Source organism: Gallus gallus, chromosome 2 (genome assembly GCF_016699485.2).
Source record: "Gallus gallus isolate bGalGal1 chromosome 2, bGalGal1.mat.broiler.GRCg7b, whole genome shotgun sequence".
NCBI classification, from domain to species: Eukaryota; Metazoa; Chordata; class Aves; order Galliformes; family Phasianidae; genus Gallus; species Gallus gallus.
In genome coordinates this window covers 148,286,733-148,307,439 of record NC_052533.1, presented here as the reverse complement: position 1 = coordinate 148,307,439, position 20,707 = coordinate 148,286,733, and the positions used below count along the sequence as shown (strand labels likewise).

Here is a 20,707-nt window from a genome sequence, read left to right as displayed (position 1 = left end):
TGATTATGGGGCTGCAGGGTCCCCATGTCACCAGTCCTATGCAGTGCCCCCTGTGCCCCCCATACCACCAGCCCTGTCCCCACATCACCAGCCCTATATTGCCCTCTGTGCCCCCCATACCACCATCCCTGTCCCCACATCACCAGCCCTATATTGTGCCCCCCATACCACCATCCCTGTCCCCACATCACCAGCCCTATATTGCCCCCTGTGCCCCCCATACCACCATCTCTGTCCCCACATCACCAGCCCTATGCAGTGCCCCCCATACCACCATCCCCGTCCCCACATACCAGCCCTATATTGCCCCCCATTCCACCATCCCTGTCCCCACATCACCAGCCCTATATTGCCCCCCATACCACCATCCCTGTCCCCACATCACCAGCCCTATGCAGTGCCCCCCATAGCACCATCCCTGTCCCCACATCACCAGCCCTATATTGCCCCCCATACCACCATCCCTGTCCCCACATCACCAGCCCTATATTGCCCTCTCTGCCCCCATACCACCATCCCTGTCCCCACATCACCAGCCCTATATTGTGCCCCCCATACCTCCATCCCTGTCCCCACATCACCAGCCCTATATTGCCCCCTGTGCCCCCATACCACCATCCCCGTCCCCACATCACCAGCCCTATATTACCCCCCATACCACCATCCCCGTCCCCACATCACCAGCCCTATTCAGCACCCCCATACGCCCCCCCCCACATCACCACCCCCCACGCACGGCCCCCTCCCCCCCCACAGAGCTGCACCTTCGGACCCTCAGCTGCACAAACCCCCCCCCCCATCACCCCCTGAATCCCCCCCACCCAAAACGCTGCCCACCCCTTTCCGTAACCCCCCACCCAAACCCTTCTCATCCTCTCCGTTTAATTACCCCCCCCCCCCCCCCCCCAACACCCCCTTCCATGTGGAGCTCAGCGCTCTGCAAAGCGTGACCGATGGGTGCAGCCCCGAAGGATGGGATGGGGGGGCTGAGGGGAGGGGGGGGTGAGGGGGGGCTCCCAGCCCAGCTGCTCCTCCCCAGCCCTTAATGAGCCTTCCTGGTGCCCCCCCCCCCCCCCCCCCCGGTGCAGCGGTTCAGGTGTGCACTGCTCGGCTCATTGCCCCACTGCTGCCTGTGGTCATTGGTGCAGCTGTGCCTCATATTCGCCCCCCCCCTCACACCCCCCAACCCCCCCCCTTAACCCCCCCAGGGGGTCTCCCAAAAGGGCCGTGGGGGTCCCTCAGCGCTTCCAATAAGCAGCTCTGGGTCAGACCCCCCCCTCCCCATAAAAATGGGTTTCAACCCCCCCCCCCCCCACAAAAATGGGTTTCAAACCCCCCCCCCCATAAAAATGGGTTTCAAATCATAGCACTGCACAATGGATGGAGCCATAGAAGGGACCCCCGGGATCACGAAGCCCCCCCCCCCCCCTTTCACCCCCCAACCCCCCCCCCTTAACCCCCCCAGGGGGTCTCCCGAAAGGACCGCGGGGGTTCCTCAGCGCTTCCAATAAGCAGCTCTGGGTCAGACCCCCCCCTCCCCTCCCCCCCCTCCCCATAAAAATGGGTTTCAACCCCCCCCCCCCCCCCAAAAAAAATGGGTTTCAAACCCCCCTCCCCATAAAAATGGGTTTCAACCCCCCCCCCCCATAAAAATGGGTTTCAAATCATAGCACTTCACAACGGATGGAGCCATAGAAGGGACCCCCGGGATCACAAAGCCCCCCCCACCCCCCCCACCCCCAACCCCCCCCCCTTAACCCCCCCAGGGGGTCTCCCAAAAGGGCTGTGGGGGTTCCTCAGCGCTTCCAATAAGCAGCTCTGGGTCAGACCCCCCCTCCCCTCCCCCCCCTCCCCATAAAAATGGGTTTCAACCCCCCCCCCCCCCCCCCATAAAAATGGGTTTCAAATCATAGCACTGCACAATGGATGGAGCCATAGAAGGGACCCCCGGGATCACGAAGCCCCCCCCCGCCCCTTAACCCCCACCCCCCCCCTTAACCCCCCCAGGGGGTCTCCCAAAAGGACCGCGGGGGTTCCTCAGCGCTTCCAATAAGCAGCTCTGGGTCAGACCTCCCCTCCCCCCCCCCTCCCCATAAAAATGGGTTTCAACCCCCCCCCCCCCCCATAAAAATGGGTTTCAAATCATAGCACTGCACAATGGATGGAGCCATAGAAGGGACCCCCGGGATCACGAAGCCCCCCCCCCCCCCCTTTCACCCCCCAACCCCCCCTTTAACCCCCCCAGGGGGTCTCCCAAAAGGGCCATGGGGGTTCCTCAGCGCTTCCAATAAGCAGCTCTGGGTCAGACCCCCCCTCCCCTCCCCCCCCCTCCCCATAAAAATGGGTTTCAAACCCCCCCCCCCCCCCCCCCACTAAAAATGGGTTTCAAATCATAGCACTTCACAATGGATGGAGCCATAGAAGGGACCCCCGGGATCACGAAGTTCCCCCCACCCCCTTAACCCCCAACCCCCCCCCTTAACCCCCCCAGGGGGTCTCCCAAAAGGGCCATGGGGGTTCCTCAGCGCTTCCAATAAGCAGCTCTGGGTCAGACCCCCCCCTCTCCTCCCCCCCCCCCCCCCCTAAAAATGGGTTTCAAATCATAGCACTTCACAACGGATGGAGCCATAGAAGGGAACCCCGGGATAACAAAGCCCCCCCCACCCCCCCCACCCCCAACCCCCCCCCCTTAACCCCCCCAGGGGGTCTCCCAAAAGGGCCATGGGGGTTCCTCAGCGCTTCCAATAAGCAGCTCTGGGTCAGACCCCCCCTCCCCTCCCCCCCCCCCCCCCCCCCCTAAAAATGGGTTTCAAACCCCCCCCCCCATAAAAATGGGTTTCAAATCATAGCACTGCACAATGGATGGAGCCATAGAAGGGACCCCCGGGACCACGAAGCCCCCCCCCGCCCCTTAACCCCCACCCCCCCCTTAACCCCCCCCGGGGGTCTCCCAAAAGGGCCGTGGGGGTTCCTCAGCGCTTCCAATAAGCAGCTCTGGGTCAGACCCCCCCACCCCCACCCCCCCCCCACCACACATACACAGACCACCACCTTTAAGAGCAGCCCCGGCTGCCCAGGACCCCCTCCAATGTGACCTTGGACACCTCCAGGGATGGGTGGGGGCACCCAAAGGGGCGGCAATGGGTCCTCAAAAGGGTCTCTGCTCCAAACATCCCCACCTGAGGGGGGGGGGAAACCACAGTCCCGGAGGGGTGGGAGGGTCCGATGGGATCCCAAATGTTTGGGTGGGAGGGGGCGTTGAAGCCCACCCAGCCTGAGCCCCATAGCGCTGCCCTATATGGAAGGGGGGGGGCTCAGGGGAGAGCTCAGCGCTCCCTACAGCTGCTGGAAGGAGATTGTGGTGAGGGGGGGTCGGGGTCTGCTCATGGGTGCTGGGGGTCTCCTCCAACCTGAATGACCCTGTGGGTCTGTTTAGGGTCACGGTGGGTTGCATTGGGGTTGGACTTGGGGGTCTGGGAGGTTCCTTCCTACCATAATGGGTCTATTTAGGGTCGTGATGGGATGCATTGGGGTTGGACTTGGGGGTCTGGGAGGTCCCTTCCTACCATAATGGGTCTATTTAGGGTCGTGATGGGGTGCACTGGGGTTGGACTTGGGGGTCTGGGAGGTCCCTTCCAACCTGAATGACTCTGTGGGTCTATTTAGGGTCATGGCGGGTTGCATTGGGGTTGGACTTGGGGGTCTGGGAAGTGTCTTCCAACCTGAATGGGTCTATTTAGGGTCATGATGGGGTGGGTTGGGGTTGGGCTGGGTGATCCTGGGGGTCTCTTCCAACCCGAATGACACTGTGGGTCTATTTAGGGTCGTAATGGGGTGTATTGGGGTTGGACTTGGGGATCTTGGTGGTGTCTTCCAACCATAATGGGTCTGCTTAGGGTCATGATGGGGTGGGTTGGGGTTGGGCTGGGTGGTCCTGGGGGTCTCTTCCAACCCGAATGACACTGTGGGTCTATTTAGGGTCGTAATGGGTTGCACTGGGGTTGGACTTGGGGGTCTGGGAGGTGTCTTCCAACCTAAATAGGTCTATTTATGGTCGTGATGGGGTGGGTTGGGGTTGGGCTGGGTGATCCTGGGGGTCTCTTCCAACCTGAATGACCCTGTGGGTCTATTTAGGGTCAGGATGGGTTGCATTGGGGTTGGACTTGGGGATCTTGGAGGTGTCTTCCAACCATAATGGGTCTATTTAGGGTCATGATGGGGTGGGTTGGGGTTGGGCTGGGTGATCCTGGGGGTCTCTTCCAACCTGAATGACTCTGTGGGTCTATTTAGGGTCACGGTGGGTTGCATTGGGGTTGGACTTGGGGATCTGGGAGGTCCCTTCCAACCATAATGGGTCTATTTAGGGTCACGGTGGGTTGCATTGGGGTTGGACTTGCGGATCTGGGAGGTGTCTTCCAACCTGAATGGGTCTATTTAGGGTCGTAATGGGGTGCATTGGGGTTGGGCTGGGTGATCCTGGGGTTCTCTTCCAACCCGAATGACCCTGTGGGTCTATTTAGGGTCATGGCGGGTTGCATTGGGGTTGGACTTGGGGGTCTGGGAAGTGTCTTCCAACCTGAATGGGTCTATTTAGGGTCATGATGGGGTGGGTTGGGGTTGGGCTGGGTGATCCTGGGTTTCTCTTCCAACTTTAATGACGCTGGGGGTCTATTTAGGGTCACGGTGGGTTGCATTGGGGTTGGACTTCGGGGTCTGGGAGGTCCCTTCCAACCATAATGGGTCTATTTAGGGTCGTAATGGGGTGCATTGGGGTTGGACTTGGGGATCTGGGAGGTGTCTTCCAACCATAATGGGTCTATTTAGGGTCGTGATGGGGTGAGTTGGGGTTGGGCTGGGTGATCCTGGGGGTCTCTTCCAACCCGAATGACTCTGTGGGTCTATTTAGGGTCGTAATGGGGTGTATTGGGGTTGGACTTGGGGATCTTGGAGGTGTCTTCCAACCGTAATGGGTCTGTTTAGGGTCATGATGGGGTGAGTTGGGGTTGGGCTGGGGGTCTTGGGGATCTCTTTCAATCTTACTGACTCTGTGGGTCTATTTAGGGTCACGGTGGGTTGCATTGGGGTTGGACTTGGGGTTCTGGGAGGTCTCTTCCAACCCGAATGGGTCTATTTAGGGTCATGATAGGGTGGGTTGGGGTTGGGCTGGGGGTCTTGGGGATCTCTTCCAACCTTACTGGCTCTGTGGGTCTATTTAGGGTCACAGTGCGGTGGGTTGTGGTTGGGCTGGGGGTTTTTGGGATCTCTTTCACTCTTACTGACTCTGTGGGTCTATTTAGGGTCACGATGGGTTGCATTGGGGTTGGACTTGGGGGTCTGGGAGGTGTCTTCCAACCCGAATGACTCTGTGGGTCTATTTAGGGTCATGGTGGGTTGCATTGGGGTTGGACTTGGGGGTCTGGGAGGTCTCTCCCAACCTGAATGGGTCGATTTAGGGTCGTGATTGGGTAGACTGGGGTTGGAATTTAGGATCTGGGAGGTGTCTTCCAACCAGAATGACTCTGTGGGTCTATTTGGGGTCACAGTGCGATGGGTTGGGGTTGGACTGGGTGATCCTGGGGGTCTCTTTCAACCTTACTGACTCTGTGCTTCTATTTAGGATCACCGTGGGAACAGGATTGGGGTTGGACTTGGGGTTCTGGGGGGTCTCTTCCAACCCGAATGGGTTTATTTATGGTCGTGATGGGGTGGGTTGGGGTTGGGCTGGGTGATCCTGGAGGTCTCTTCCAACCTTACTGACTCTGTGCTTCTATTTAGGATCACCGTGGGAACAGGATTGGGGTTGGACTTGGGGTTCTGGGGGGTCTCTTCCAACCCGAATGGGTTTATTTATGGTCGTGATGGGGTGGGTTGGGGTTGGGCTGGGTGATCCTGGGGGTCTCTTCCAACCTGAATGACCCTGTGGGTCTATTTAGGGTCATGGCGGGTTGCATTGGGGTTGGACTTGGGGATCTTGAAGGTGTCTTCCAACCTGAATGGGTCTATTTAGGGTCGTGATGGGGTGGGTTGGGGTTGGGCTGGGTGATCCTGGGGGTCTCTTCCAACCCGAATGACTCTGTGGGTCTATTTAGGGTCGTAATGGGGTGTATTGGGGTTGGACTTGGGGATCTTGGTGGTGTCTTCCAACCGTAATGGGTCTATTTAGGGTCGTGATGGGGTGAGTTGGGGTTGGGCTGGGGGTCTTGGGGATCTCTTTCAATCTTACTGACTGTGTGGGTCTATTTAGGGTCACGATGGGTTGCATTGGGGTTGGACTTGGGGATCTTGGAGGTGTCTTCCAACCATAATGGGTCTATTTAGGGTCACAGTGGGTTGCACTGGGGTTGGACTTGGGGGTCTGGGAGGTCTCTTCCAGCCCTGAATGACTCAGTGGGTCTATTTAGGGTCACGATGGGTTGCATTGGGGTTGGACTTGGGGATCTTGGAGGTGTCTTCCAACCTGAATGGGTCTATTTAGGGTCACAATGGGTTGCATTGGGGTTGGACTTGGGGATCTTGGAGGTGTCTTCCAACCATAATGGGTCTATTTAGGGTCGTGATGGGGTGCATTGGGGTTGGGCTGGGGGTCTTGGGGATCTCTTCCAACCTTACTGGCTCTGTGGGTCTATTTAGGGTCACAGTGCGGTGGGTTGGGGTTGGGCTGGGGGTTTTTGGGATCTCTTTCACTCTTACTGACTGTGTGGGTCTATTTAGGGTCACGATGGGTTGCATTGGGGTTGGACTTGGGGGTCTGGGAGGTGTCTTCCAACCTAAATAGGTCTATTTATGGTCGTGATGGGGTGGGTTGGGGTTGGGCTGGGTGATCCTGGGGGTCTCTTCCAACCTGAATGACTCAGTGGGTCTATTTAGGGTCAGGATGGGTTGCATTGGGGTTGGACTTGGGGATCTTGGAGGTGTCTTCCAACCATAATGGGTCTATTTAGGGTCGTGATGGGGTGGGTTGGGGTTGGGCTGGGTGATCCTGGGGGTCTCTTCCAACCCGAATGACTCTGTGGGTCTATTTAGGGTCAGGATGGGTTGCATTGGGGTTGGACTTCGGGGTCTGGGAGGTGTCTTCCAACCTGAATGGGTCTATTTAGGGTCACGGTGGGTTGCATTGGGGTTGGACTTGGGGATCTGGGAGGTGTCTTCCAACCATAATGGGTCTATTTAGGGTCATAATGGGTTGCATTGGGGTTGGACTTGAGGATCTGGGAGGTCCCTTCCAACCTGAATGACTCAGTGGGTCTATTTAGGGTCACGATGGGTTGCATTGGGGTTGGACTTGGGGATCTTGGAGGTGTCTTCCAACCATAATGGGTCTATTTAGGGTCGTGATGGGGTGCATTGGGGTTGGGCTGGGGGTCTTGGGGATCTCTTCCAACCTTACTGGCTCTGTGGGTCTATTTAGGGTCACAGTGCGGTGGGTTGTGGTTGGGCTGGGGGTTTTTGGGATCTCTTTCACTCTTACTGACTCTGTGGGTCTATTTAGGGTCACGATGGGTTGCATTGGGGTTGGACTTGGGGGTCTGGGAGGTGTCTTCCAACCCGAATGACTCTGTGGGTCTATTTAGGGTCATGGTGGGTTGCATTGGGGTTGGACTTGGGGGTCTGGGAGGTCTCTCCCAACCTGAATGGGTCGATTTAGGGTTGTGATTGGGTGGATTGGGGTTGGACTTTGGGATCTGGGAGGTCTCTTCCAACCAGAATGACTCTGTGGGTCTATTTGGGGTCACAGTGCGATGGGTTGGGGTTGGGCTGGGTGATCCTGGGGGTCTCTTTCAACCTTACTGACTCTGTGGTTCTATTTAGGATCACAGTGGGAACGGGATTGGGGTTGGACTTGGGGTTCTGGGAGGTCTCTTCCAACCCGAATGGGTCTATTTAGGGTCGTGATAGGGTGGGTTGGGGTTGGGCTGGGGGTCTTGGGGATCTCTTCCAACCTTACTGGCTCTGTGGGTCTATTTAGGGTCACAGTGCGGTGGGTTGGGGTTGGGCTGGGGGTTTTTGGGATCTCTTTCACTCTTACTGACTCTGTGGGTCTATTTAGGGTCACGATGGGTTGCATTGGGGTTGGACTTGGGGGTCTGGGAGGTCCCTTCCAACCTAAATAGGTCTATTTATGGTCGTGATGGGGTGGGTTGGGGTTGGGCTGGGTGATCCTGGGGGTCTCTTCCAACCAGAATGACTCTGTGGGTCTATTTAGGGTCATGGTGGGTTGCATTGGGGTTGGACTTGGGGATCTTGGTGGTGTCTTCCAACCATAATGGGTCTGCTTAGGGTCATGATGGGGTGGGTTGGGGTTGGGCTGGGTGGTCCTGGGGGTCTCTTCCAACCTGAATGACTCTGTGGGTCTATTTAGGGTCACAATAGGTTGCATTGGGGTTGGATTTGGGGGTCTGGGAGGTCCCTTCCAACCTGAATAGGTCTATTTATGGTCGTGATGGGGTGGGTTGGGGTTGGGCTGGGTGATCCTGGGGGTCTCTTCCAACCAGAATGACTCTGTGGGTCTATTTAGGGTCACGATGGGTTGCATTGGGGTTGGACTTGGGGGTCTGGGAGGTGTCTTCCAACCATAATGGGTCTATTTAGGGTCGTGATGGGGTGGGTTGGGGTTGGGCTGGGTGATCCTGGGGGTCTCTTCCAACCAGAATGACTCTGTGGGTCTATTTAGGGTCACGATGGGTTGCATTGGGGTTGGACTTGGGGATCTTGGAGGTGTCTTCCAACCTGAATGGGTCTATTTAGGGTCATGATGGGGTGGGTTTGGGTTGGGCTGGGTGATCCTGGGGGTCTCTTCCAACCCGAATGACTCTGTGGGTCTATTTAGGGTCGTAATGGGGTGTATTGGGGTTGGACTTGGGGATCTTGGAGGTGTCTTCCAACCGTAATGGGTCTATTTAGGGTCGTGATGGGGTGAGTTGGGGTTGGGCTGGGGGTCTTGGGGATCTCTTTCAATCTTACTGACTGTGTGGGTCTATTTAGGGTCACAGTGGGTTGCATTGGGGTTGGACTTGGGGGTCTGGGAGGTCTCTCCCAACCATAATGGGTCGATTTAGGGTCGTGATTGGGTGGATTGGGGTTGGACTTTGGGATCAGGGAGGTGTCTTCCAACCAGAATGACTCTGTGGGTCTATTTGGGGTCACAGTGCGATGGGTTGGGGTTGGGCTGGGTGATCCTGGGGGTCTCTTTCAACCTTACTGACTCTGTGGTTCTATTTAGGATCACAGTGGGAACGGGATTGGGGTTGGACTTGGGGTTCTGGGGGGTCTCTTCCAACCCGAATGGGTCTATTTAGGGTCGTGATAGGGTGGGTTGGGGTTGGACTGGGGGTCTTGGGGATCCCTTTCAATCTTACTGACTCTGTGGGTCTATTTAGGGTCACGATGGGTTGCATTGGGGTTGGACTTGCGGATCTGGGAGGTCTCTTCCAACCATAATGGGTCTATTTAGGGTCACGGTGGGTTGCACTGGGGTTGGACTTGAGGGTCTGGGAGGTCTCTTCCAGCCCTGAATGACTCTGTGGGTCTATTTAGGGTCACGATGGGTTGCATTGGGGTTGGACTTGGGGATCTTGGAGGTGTCTTCCAACCATAATGGGTCTATTTAGGGTCACGGTGGGTTGCATTGGGGTTGGACTTGGGGATCTGGGAGGTCCCTTCCTATCATAATGGGTCTGTTTAGGGTCGTGATGGGGTGGGTTTGGGTTGGGCTGGGTGATCCTGGGGGTCTCTTCCAACCCGAATGACTCTGTGGGTCTATTTAGGGTCAGGATGGGTTGCATTGGGGTCGGACTTACTATCATTTGCCCTCCCATGGACCCGCTGCCCAAACAACCCCGATCACCTCCAGGGATGGGGCCCCGGGAAACCCGTCTGGTAGTCGGGGCTCAGCCTCGAAACCGACACGAGATTGGGGCAAAAAAGGCTGAAAATGGCCAACTTCTTTGTCAGGTCGATGCCTGAGAGCGAAGTCGCTCCATTACTGCCATCACGTGGGCGTGTAAACCAATTCAACCACGCCGTGTATGCGGTCCCGGGCTCCGGATGAGCCTGGTGATGAAGAGGAGGCACTGCAGCCTTCGTGCCCTTCTCTCCCATGGGGTTTTTTGTTTTTCTTTGCTTGCAGAATCCGCCCCTCTGCTCTGCGTTGGCTCTCAGCCGGTTTTTGCTTCCCTTGCAGTGAGAACGAGGCGCTGTGGAGGGAGGTGGCCAGCCTAAGGCAGAAGCACGCCCAGCAGCAGAAGGTGGTCAATAAGGTAAAGCCTGAACTGGAATTGGGGGTGGTCTGCAGTGATCCCATGCATTGGTGGTGGTGGGGGGGGGGGTTCTGGAAATGCGGTGGGGAAGGCTGTGCCGTGGGGCAGAGCTCAGCTGGGAGCCACGTCCTGTTCAGATGGAGGTGCAGTGTGTGCCCGGTGCCCCCCGTCCCGTCACTGGGGACCTCTGGAGCTCCCCCAGCCCAACCCGGCCCCCTCCTCCCACCCCCCACCCTCTATATATCCATCAGTGCTGCTCAGACCCCTCTCAGCCTTCTCTCCCCCGGGGTTCTCAGCCTGTCCCCACCAGGAGGGGCTCCAGACCCCCACCATCTCCATGCCCTCTACTGGGCTCTCCCAGCAGTTCCCAGTCTGCCCTGAACTGGGAGCCCAGCACTGGGCGCAGTGCTCCAGCAGTGCCCCCATAGGGCAGAGCAGAGGGGAGCAGCACTCCCTGCCCTGCTGGCTGCACTCTGGGCAATGCACCACAGGGTCCCATTGGCCCTCTTGGCCACCAGGGCTCACTGCTGGCTCCTGGTCAGCTTCTGGTCAACCACTGGTCTACCATTGGTCAACCACTGCCCAACCATTGATTAACCACTGGTCAACCATCGGTCAACCATTGATCAACCGCTGGTCTACCGTTGGTCAACCACTGCCCAACCATTGATCAACCACTGGTTGACCACCACTGAACCATTGGCCAACCATCAGTCAGCCACTGGTCAACCATTGGTCTACCATTGGTCAACCACTGCCCAACCATCGATCAACCATTGGTTGACCACCACTCAACCATTGGCCAACGATTGGTCAGCCACTGGTCAACCATTGGTCTACCATGGGTCAACCACTGCCCAACCATTGGTTGATCAACACTCAACCATTGGCCAACCATTGGTCAACCACTGCCCAACCATTGATCAGCCACTGCCCAACCATTGGTTGACCACTGCTCAACCACTGCCCAACCATTGGTCAACCATTGGTCTACCATTGATCAACCAATGCCCAACCATTGATCAGCCACTGCCCAGCCATTGGTTGACCACCACTCAACCACTGCCCAACCATTGGTCTACCATTGATCAACCACTGCCCAACCATTGGTCAACCACTGCCCGACCACTGGTCCACCATTAGTCAACCACTGCCTAACCTTTGATCAACCATTGATCAACCATTGGTTGACCACCACTCAACCACTGCCCAACCATTGGTCAACCACTGCCCAACCATTGATCAACCATTGGTTGACCACCACTCAAGCACTGCCCAACCATTGGTCAACCATTGATCAGCCACTGCCCAACATTTGGTCTACCATTGGTTGATTACCACTCAACCACTGCCCAATCATTGGTTGACCACCACTCAACCACTGCCCAACCATTGGTCAACCACTGGCCTACCATTGATCAGCCACTGCCCAACCACTGGTTGACAACCACTCAACCACTGTCCAACCATTGGTCAGCCATTGGTCTACCATTGGTCAACCACTACCCAACCATTGGTTGACCACTGCTCAACCACTGCCCAACCATTGGTCAACCATTGGTCTACCATTGATCAACCAATGCCCAACCATTGATCAGCCACTGCCCAGCCATTGGTTGACCACCACTCAACCACTGCCCAATCATTGGTTGACCACCACTCAACCACTGCCCCACCATTGGTCAACCAATGATCAACCACTGCCAACCATTGGTCAGCCATTGGTCTACCATTGGTCAATCACTGCCCAACCATTGGTTGACCACCACTCAACCACTGCCCAACCATTGGTCAACCATTGATCTACCATTAGTCAACTACTGTCCAACCATTGATCAGCCACTGCCCAGCCATTGATCAGCCACTGCCCAACCACTGATCAACCATTGGTTGACCACCACTCAACCACTGCCCAATCATTGGTTGACCACCACTCAACCACTGCCCAACCATTGGTCAACCATTGATCAACCACTGGTCCACCATTAGTCAACCACTGCCTGACCTTTGATCAACCATTGATCAACCATTGGTTGACCACCACTCAACCACTGGCCAACCATTGGTCAACCAATGATCAACCACTGCCCAACCATTGATCAACCACTGCCCAACCATTGGTTGACCACCACTCAACCACTGCCCAGCCATTGGTCAGCCACTGGTCAGCCATTGGTCTACCATTGGTCAATCACTGCCCAACCATTGGTTGACCACCACTCAACCACTGCCCAACCATTGGTCTACCATTGATCAACCACTGCCCAACCATTGGTCAACCACTGCCCGACCACTGGTCCACCATTAGTCAACCACTGCCTAACCTTTGATCAACCATTGATCAACCATTGGTTGACCACCACTCAACCACTGCCCAACCATTGGTCAACCACTGCCCAACCATTGATCAACCATTGGTTGACCACCACTCAACCACTGCCCAACCATTGGTCAACCACTGCCCAACCATTGATCAACCATTGGTTGACCACCACTCAAGCACTGCCCAACCATTGGTCAACCATTGATCAGCCACTGCCCAACATTTGGTCTACCATTGGTTGATTACCACTCAACCACTGCCCAATCATTGGTTGACCACCACTCAACCACTGCCCAACCATTGGTCAACCACTGGCCTACCATTGATCAGCCACTGCCCAACCACTGGTTGACAACCACTCAACCACTGCCCGACCATTGATCAACCACTGCCCAACCATTGGTCAACCACTGCCCAACCATTGGTTGACCACTGCTCAACCACTGCCCAACCATTGGTCAACCATTGGTCTACCATTGATCAACCACTGCCCAACCATTGATCAGCCACTGCCCAGCCATTGGTTGACCACCACTCAACCACTGCCCCACCATTGGTCAACCAATGATCAGCCACTGCCCAACCATTGATCAACCATTGGTTGACCACCACTCAACCACTGCCCCACCATTGGTCAACCAATGATCAGCCACTGCCCAACCATTGATCAACCATTGGTTGACCACCACTCAACCACTGCCCAACCATTGGTCAAGCATTGGTCTACCATTGGTCAACCACTGCCCAACCATTGATCAGCCACTGCCCAGCCATTGGTTGACCACCACTCAACCACTGGCCAACCATTGGTCAACCATTGGTCTACCATTGATCAACCAATGCCCAACCATTGATCAGCCACTGCCCAGCCATTGGTTGACCACCACTCAACCACTGCCCAACCATTGATCAACCATTGGTTGACCACCACTCAACCACTGCCCAATCATTGGTTGACCACCACTCAACCACTGCCCAACCATTGGTCAACCATTGGCCCATGCTGAAGCCCCCCAGCTTCCTCCCCACCCATCCCTCGGTGGTCCCGGGTACAGCTAGATGGCAGCACAGCCTTCTGGGACGGCAGCCCCCCCCGCCCCCCCCAAAAAAGCTTTGCATCCCCCCACAACTGTCTCCATCCCCCCTCCGTGCGTCCCAACACCTTCTCCTTCTTCTCTCCTCACAGCTCATCCAGTTCTTGATTTCATTGGTGCAATCCAACCGCATCCTCGGGGTGAAGAGGAAGATGTAAGTCTGCGTTTCTATCCCCCCCCCGACCCCCCCCCCGACCCCCCCCCCCATAAAGGTTCCCTGCCTGAGGATAAAGAGGGGACCGGCACCGTGGGTCCCCCCCAGGTCTCTGCCTCCTGGTTGGGATAGGACACTTCCGGTGTGCTAATAGGGATCCTTCATTGCTGATTGTACCCACTGTGTTAATAGGGATCCTTCATTGCTGGTTGATGCTGGTATGGATCCTTCATTGTTGATTGGTGCTAATGGGGATCCTTCATTGCTGATTGGTGCTAATGGGGATCCTTTATTGCTGATTGGTGCTGGTAGGGATCCTTCGTTGCTGTTTGGTGCTAATGGGGATCCTTTATTGCTGATTGGTGCTGGTAGGGATCCTTTATTGCTGATTGTACCCACTGTGTTAATAGGGATCCTTTATTGCTGATTGGTGCTGGTATGGATCCTTCATTGCTGATTGGTGCTAATGGGGATCCTTTATTGCTGATTGGTGCTGGTAGGGATCCTTCATTGCTGTTTGGTGCTAATGGGGATCCTTTATTGCTGATTGGTGCTAATAGGGATCCCTTATTGCTGATTGGTGCTAATAGGGATCCCTTATTGCTGATTGGTGCTGATAGGGATCCCTTATTGCTGATTGGTGCTGGTAGGGATCCCTCATTGCTGGTTGGTGCTGGTAGGGATCCTTTATTGCTATTGTACCCACTGTGTTAATAGGGATCCGTCATTGCTGGTTGGTGCTGGTAGGGATCCTTCATTGCTGATTGCGCCCACTTTGTTAATTGGGATCCTTCATTGCTGACTGGTGCTGGTAGGGATCCCTCATTGCTGATTGGTGCTGGTAGGGATCCCTCATTGCTGATTGGTGCTGGTTGGGATCCCTTATTGCTGATTGGTGCTAATGGGGATCCTTTATTGCTGATTGCACCCACTGTGTTAATAGGGATCCTTCATTGCTGATTGGTGCTAATGGGGATCCCTCATTGCTGATTGGTGCTAATGGGGATCCCTCATTGCTGATTGGTGCTGCTAGGGATCCCTTATTGCTGATTGGTGCTGCTAGGGATCCCTTATTGCTGATTGGTTCTTGTAGGGATCCCTCATTGCTGATTGGTGCTAATGGGGATCCTTTATTGCTGATTGCACCCACTGTGATTATAGGGATCCTTCATTGCTGATTGGTGCTAATTGGGATCCTTTATTGCTGATTGGTGCTGGTAGGGATCCCTTATTGCTGATTGCACCCACTGTGTTAATAGGGATCCTTTATTGCTGGTTGGTGCTGGTAGGGATCCTTCATTGCTGATTGCGCCCACTGTGTTAATTGGGATCCTTCATTGCTGACTGGTGCTGGTAGGGATCCCTCATTGCTGATTGGTGCTAATGGGGATCCCTCATTGCTGATTGGTGCTGGTATGGATCCTTCATTGCTGATTGGCGCTAATAGGGATCCTTTATTGCTGATTGGTGCTGGTAGGGATCCTTCATTGCTGATTGGTGGTAATGGGGATCCTTTATTGCTGATTGGTGCTGGTAGGGATCCTTCATTGCTGATTGGTGGTAATGGGGATCCTTCATTGCTGATTGGTGGTAATGGGGATCCTTTATTGCTGATTGGTGCTGGTATGGATCCTTCATTGCTGATTGGTGCTAATGGGGATCCTTTATTGCTGATTGGTGCTGGTAGGGATCCCTCATTGCTGATTGCATCCACTGTGATTATAGGGATCCTTCATTGCTGATTGGTGCTAATTGGGATCTTTTATTGCTGATTGGTGCTGGTAGGGATCCCTTATTGCTGATTGCACCCACTGTGTTAATAGGGACCCTTCATTGCTGATTGGTGCTAATAGGGATCCTTTATTGCTGATTGGTGCTGGTAGGGATCCCTTATTGCTGATTGCATCCACTGTGATTATAGGGATCCTTTATTGCTGATTGGTGCTAATGGGGATCCCTCATTGCTGATTGGTGCTGGTAGGGATCCCTTATTACTGATTGCACCCACTGTGTTAATAGGGATCCTTCATTGCTGATTGGTGCTAATAGGGATCCTTTATTGCTGATTGGTGCTGGTAGGGATCCTTTACTGCTGCTTGCACTTACCCCATGCCGGGGCTTTCCCCCCCTTCTTATTGCTCTGTAGGCCCCTATGAGCTTTATCACCACTGCCAGATTCGTTTGCCATCCACCATTACCCGTTCTGCCCCAGGATGGTGCTGCAGCACCACCAATTCTCACCTCTGAGCCTTAACATCCCCCCCCACCCTCTGTCTCCGCTCCACCCCATAGCATCCCCCAACCCCCTTCCCCCCCCCCGGGCTCTCCCCATAGCCGTATCCCCATTGGTGGCCACGTTGGGTGGCAGCAGCACGGTGACCCCTTGGTGTTTTCGGGCTCTCTTGCAGCCCCCTGATGTTGAACGACAGCAGTTCAGCTCATTCCATGCCGAAATACAGCCGACAGTACTCCCTGGAGCACGTCCACGGCTCATCCCCATACGCAGTAAGTGAGCTGGGAGGGGGGGGGGGGGGTTGGGGAGGGGGTGGAGTGGGGGGGTGGCACTGCGTCCCCACGATGGACTCCAATGGGATTTCCTATGGGGGAGAGGTGGGAGATGGGGGGGAGCAGAGCTGGAGGGAGCAGGGAAGGAGAGAACGGGGTTGAATAGGGTAGGATGGAGCAGAACAGTATAGAACAGGGCAGGATAGGGCAGTACAGAGCAGATCAAAATGGAACAGGATAGAAAAGGGCAGGATAGGGCAGTACAGAGTAGATCAGAATGGAACAGGACAGGACGGGATGGATCGGAACGGGATAGAGCAGAACAGAGTGGATCAGGACAGAATAGAACCAAGCAGAATGGATCTAAACAGGATAGAACAGAGCAGGATAGGGCAGTGCAGAATAGATCAGAATGGAACAGGATAGAACAGGGCAGGATAGGGCAGTACAGAGTGGATCAGAATGGAACAGGATAGAACAGGGCAGGATAGGGCAGTACAGAATAGATCAGAGTGGAACAGGATAGAGCAGGGCAGGATAGGGCAGAGTAGATCAGAATGGAACAGGATAGAACGGGATGGATCGGAACGGGATAGAGCAGAACAGAGTGGATCAGGACAGAATAGAACCAAGCAGAATGGATCTAAACAGGATAGAACAGAGCAGGGTAGATCAGAACAGAATAGAATAAGATAGAACAGGGCAGGATAGGGCAGTACAGAGTAGATGAGAATGGAACAGGGTAGAACAGGGCAGGATAGGGCAGTACAGAATGGAACAGGATAGAACAGGGCAGGATAGGACAGAGTAGATCAGAACGGAACAGGATAGAACAGGGCAGGATAGGGCAGAACAGAGTAGATCAGAATGGAACAGGATAGAACGGGATGGATTGGAACGGGATAGAGCAGAACAGAGTGGATCAGGACAGAATAGAAGCAAGCAGAATGGATCTAAACAGGATAGAACAGAGCAGGATAGGGCAGTGCAGAATAGATCAGAATGGAACAGGATAGAACAGAGCAGGATAGGGCAGTACAGAGTGGATCAGAATGGAACAGGATAGAACAGGATGGATCAGAACGGGATAGAGCAAAACAGAGTGGATCAGGACAGAATAGAACCAAGCAGAATGGATCCAAACAGGATAGAACAGAGCGGGATAGATCAGAACAGAATAGAATAAGATAGAACAGAACAGGATAGAGCAGGATAGAACAGAACAGAATAGAACCAAACAGGACAGATCTAAACTGGGTAGAAGAGAGTAGAACAGGATAGGGCAGTACAGAATAGATGAGAATGGAACAGGGTAGAACAGGGCAGGATAGGGCAGTACATTATAGATGAGAATGGAACAGGGTAGAACAGAGCAGGATAGGGCAGTACAGAGTAGATCAGAGTGGAACAGGATAGAACAGGGCAGGATAGGGCAGTACAGAGTAGATCAGAATGGAACAGGACAGAACAGGGCAGGATAGGGCAGTACAGAGTAGGTCAGAATGGAACAGGGTAGAACAGGGCAGGATCCGAACGGGATAGAGCAGAACAGAGTGGATCAGAAGAGAATAGAACCAAGCAGAATGGATCTAAACAGGATAGAACAGAGCAGGATAGGGCAGTACAGAGTAGATGAGAATGGAACAGGGTAGAACAGGGCAGGATAGGGCAGTGCAGAATAGATCAGAATGGAACAGGATAGAACAGAGCGGGATAGGGCAGTACAGAATTGATCAGAATGGAACAGGATAGAACAGAGCAGGATAGGGCAGTGCAGAATAGATCAGAATGGAACAGGATAGAACAGAGCAGGATAGGGCAGTACAGAGTGGATCAGAATGGAACAGGATAGAACGGGATGGATCAGAACGGGATAGAGCAGAACAGAGTGGATCAGGACAGAATAGAACCAAGCAGAATGGATCCAAACAGGATAGAACAGAGCAGGATAGATCAGAACAGAATAGAATAAGATAGAACAGAACAGGATAGAGCAGGATAGAACAGAACAGAATAGAACCAAACAGGACAGATCTAAACTGGGTAGAAGAGAGTAGAACAGGATAGGGCAGTACAGAATAGATGAGAATGGAACGGGATAGAACAGAGCAGGATAAGGCAGTACAGAGTGGATCAGAATGGAACAGGATAGAACAGGGCAGGATAGGACAGAGTAGATCAGAACGGAACAGGATAGAACAGGGCAGGATAGGACAGAGAAGATCAGAACGGAACAGGATAGAACAGGGCAGGATAGGGCAGTACAGAGCAGATCAAAATGGAACAGGATAGGACAGGGCAGGATAGGACAGAGTAGATCAGAATGGAACAGGATAGAACGGGATGGATCGGAACGGGATAGAGCAGAACAGAGTGGATCAGAAGAGAATAGAACCAAGCAGAATGGATCTAAACAGGATAGAACAGAGCAGGATAGGGCAGTACAGAGCAGATCAAAATGGAACAGGATAGAACAGAGCAGGATAGGGCAGTACAGAATGGAACAGGATAGAGCAGGGCAGGATAGGGCAGTACAGAATAGATCGGAATGGAACAGGACAGAACGGGATGGATCGGAACGGGATAGAGCAGAACAGAGTGGATCAGGACAGAATAGAACCAAGCAGAATGGATCTAAACAGGATAGAACAGAGCAGGATAGGGCAGTACAGAGTAGATGAGAATGGAACAGGGTAGAACAGAGCAGGATAGGGCAGTGCAGAATAGATCAGAATGGAACAGGATAGAACAGGGCAGGATAGGGCAGTACAGAGTAGATCAGAATGGAACAGGACAGAACAGGGCAGGATAGGGCAGTACAGAGTAGGTCAGAATGGAACAGGGTAGAACAGGGCAGGATCCGAACGGGATAGAGCAGAACAGAGTGGATCAGAAGATAATAGAACCAAGCAGAATGGATCTAAACAGGATAGAACAGAGCAGGATAGGGCAGTACAGAATAGAATAAGATAGAACAGCATAGGATAGAGCAGGTGCAACAGAACAGAACAGAATAGAACCAAACAGGACTGATCTTAACAGGATAGAAGAGAGTAGAACAGGATAGGGCAGTACAGAATAGATGAGAATGGAACAGGACAGAACGGGATGGATCGGAACGGGATAGAGCAGAACAGAGTGGATCAGGACAGAATAGAAGCAAGCAGAATGTATCCAAACAGGATAGAACAGAGCGGGATAGATCAGAACAGAATAGAATAAGATAGAACAGGGCAGGATAGGGCAGTACAGAGTAGATGAGAATGGAACAGGGTAGAACAGGGCAGGATAGGGCAGTACAGAATGGAACAGGATAGAACAGGGCAGGATAGGGCAGTACAGAGTAGATCAGAATGGAACAGGATAGAACAGAGCAGGATAGGGCAGTACAGAATGGAACAGGATAGAACAGGGCAGGATAGGACAGAGTAGGTCAGAATGGAACAGGATAGAGCAGGGCAGGATCCGAACGGGATAGAACAGAACAGAGTGGATCAGAAGAGAATAGAACCAAGCAGAATGGATCCAAACAGGATAGAACAGAGTGGGATAGATCAGAACAGAATAGAATAAGATAGAACAGGGCAGGATAGGGCAGGATAGAACAGAACAGAACCAAACAGGACAGATCTAAACAGGGTAGAAGAGAGTAGAACAGGATAGGGCAGTACAGAATAGATGAGAATGGAACAGGATAGAACAGGGCAGGATAGGGCAGTACAGAGTGGATCAGAATGGAACAGGATAGAGCAGGGCAGGATAGGGCAGAACAGAGTAGATCCGAATGGAACAGGAGAGAACAGGGCAAGATAGGGCAGTACAGAGTAGATCAGAGTGGAACAGGATAGAACAGAGCAGGATAGGGCAGTACAGAGTAGATCGGAATGGAACAGGATAGAACAGGGCAGGATAGGGCAGTACAGAGTAGATCGGAATGGAACAGGATAGAACGGGATGGATCGGAACGGGATAGAGCAGAACAGAGTGGATCAGGACAGAATAGAACCAAGCAGAATGGATCTAAACAGGATAGAACAGAGCAGGGTAGATCAGAACAGAATAGAATAAGATAGAACAAAGCAGGATAGAGCAGAACAGAACAGGATAGAACGGAATGGAACAGAATGAGATAGAACAGAACAGAAGAGAACAGAATAGAATAGAATTAGATAGAACAGAACAGGATAGAACAGAATTAGAATAAGATGGAACAGAACAGAATAGAACATAATAAGATAGAACAGAACAGGATAGAACAGAGCCGAATAGAACAGAATTAGAATAAGATGGAACAGAACAGAAGAGAACATAATAGGATAGAACAGAACAGGATAGAACAGAGCCGAATAGAACAGAACAGAACAGGATAGAACAG

General features: G+C 53.6%; 1 protein-coding gene across 1 annotated transcript in view; it reads left to right on the top strand.

Moving 5' to 3' along the window:
* LOC420362 (heat shock transcription factor 1) overlaps positions 1 to 20,707 on the top strand; it is a gene marked incomplete at its 3' end in the record, with an annotated part of 97,127 nt that overhangs the window by 51,013 nt on the left and 25,407 nt on the right. The window contains 3 exon segments of the mRNA NM_001305256.1: positions 10,181 to 10,256; positions 13,766 to 13,827; positions 16,236 to 16,332. Coding sequence (NP_001292185.1) covers positions 10,181 to 10,256; positions 13,766 to 13,827; positions 16,236 to 16,332 — 235 coding nt within the window.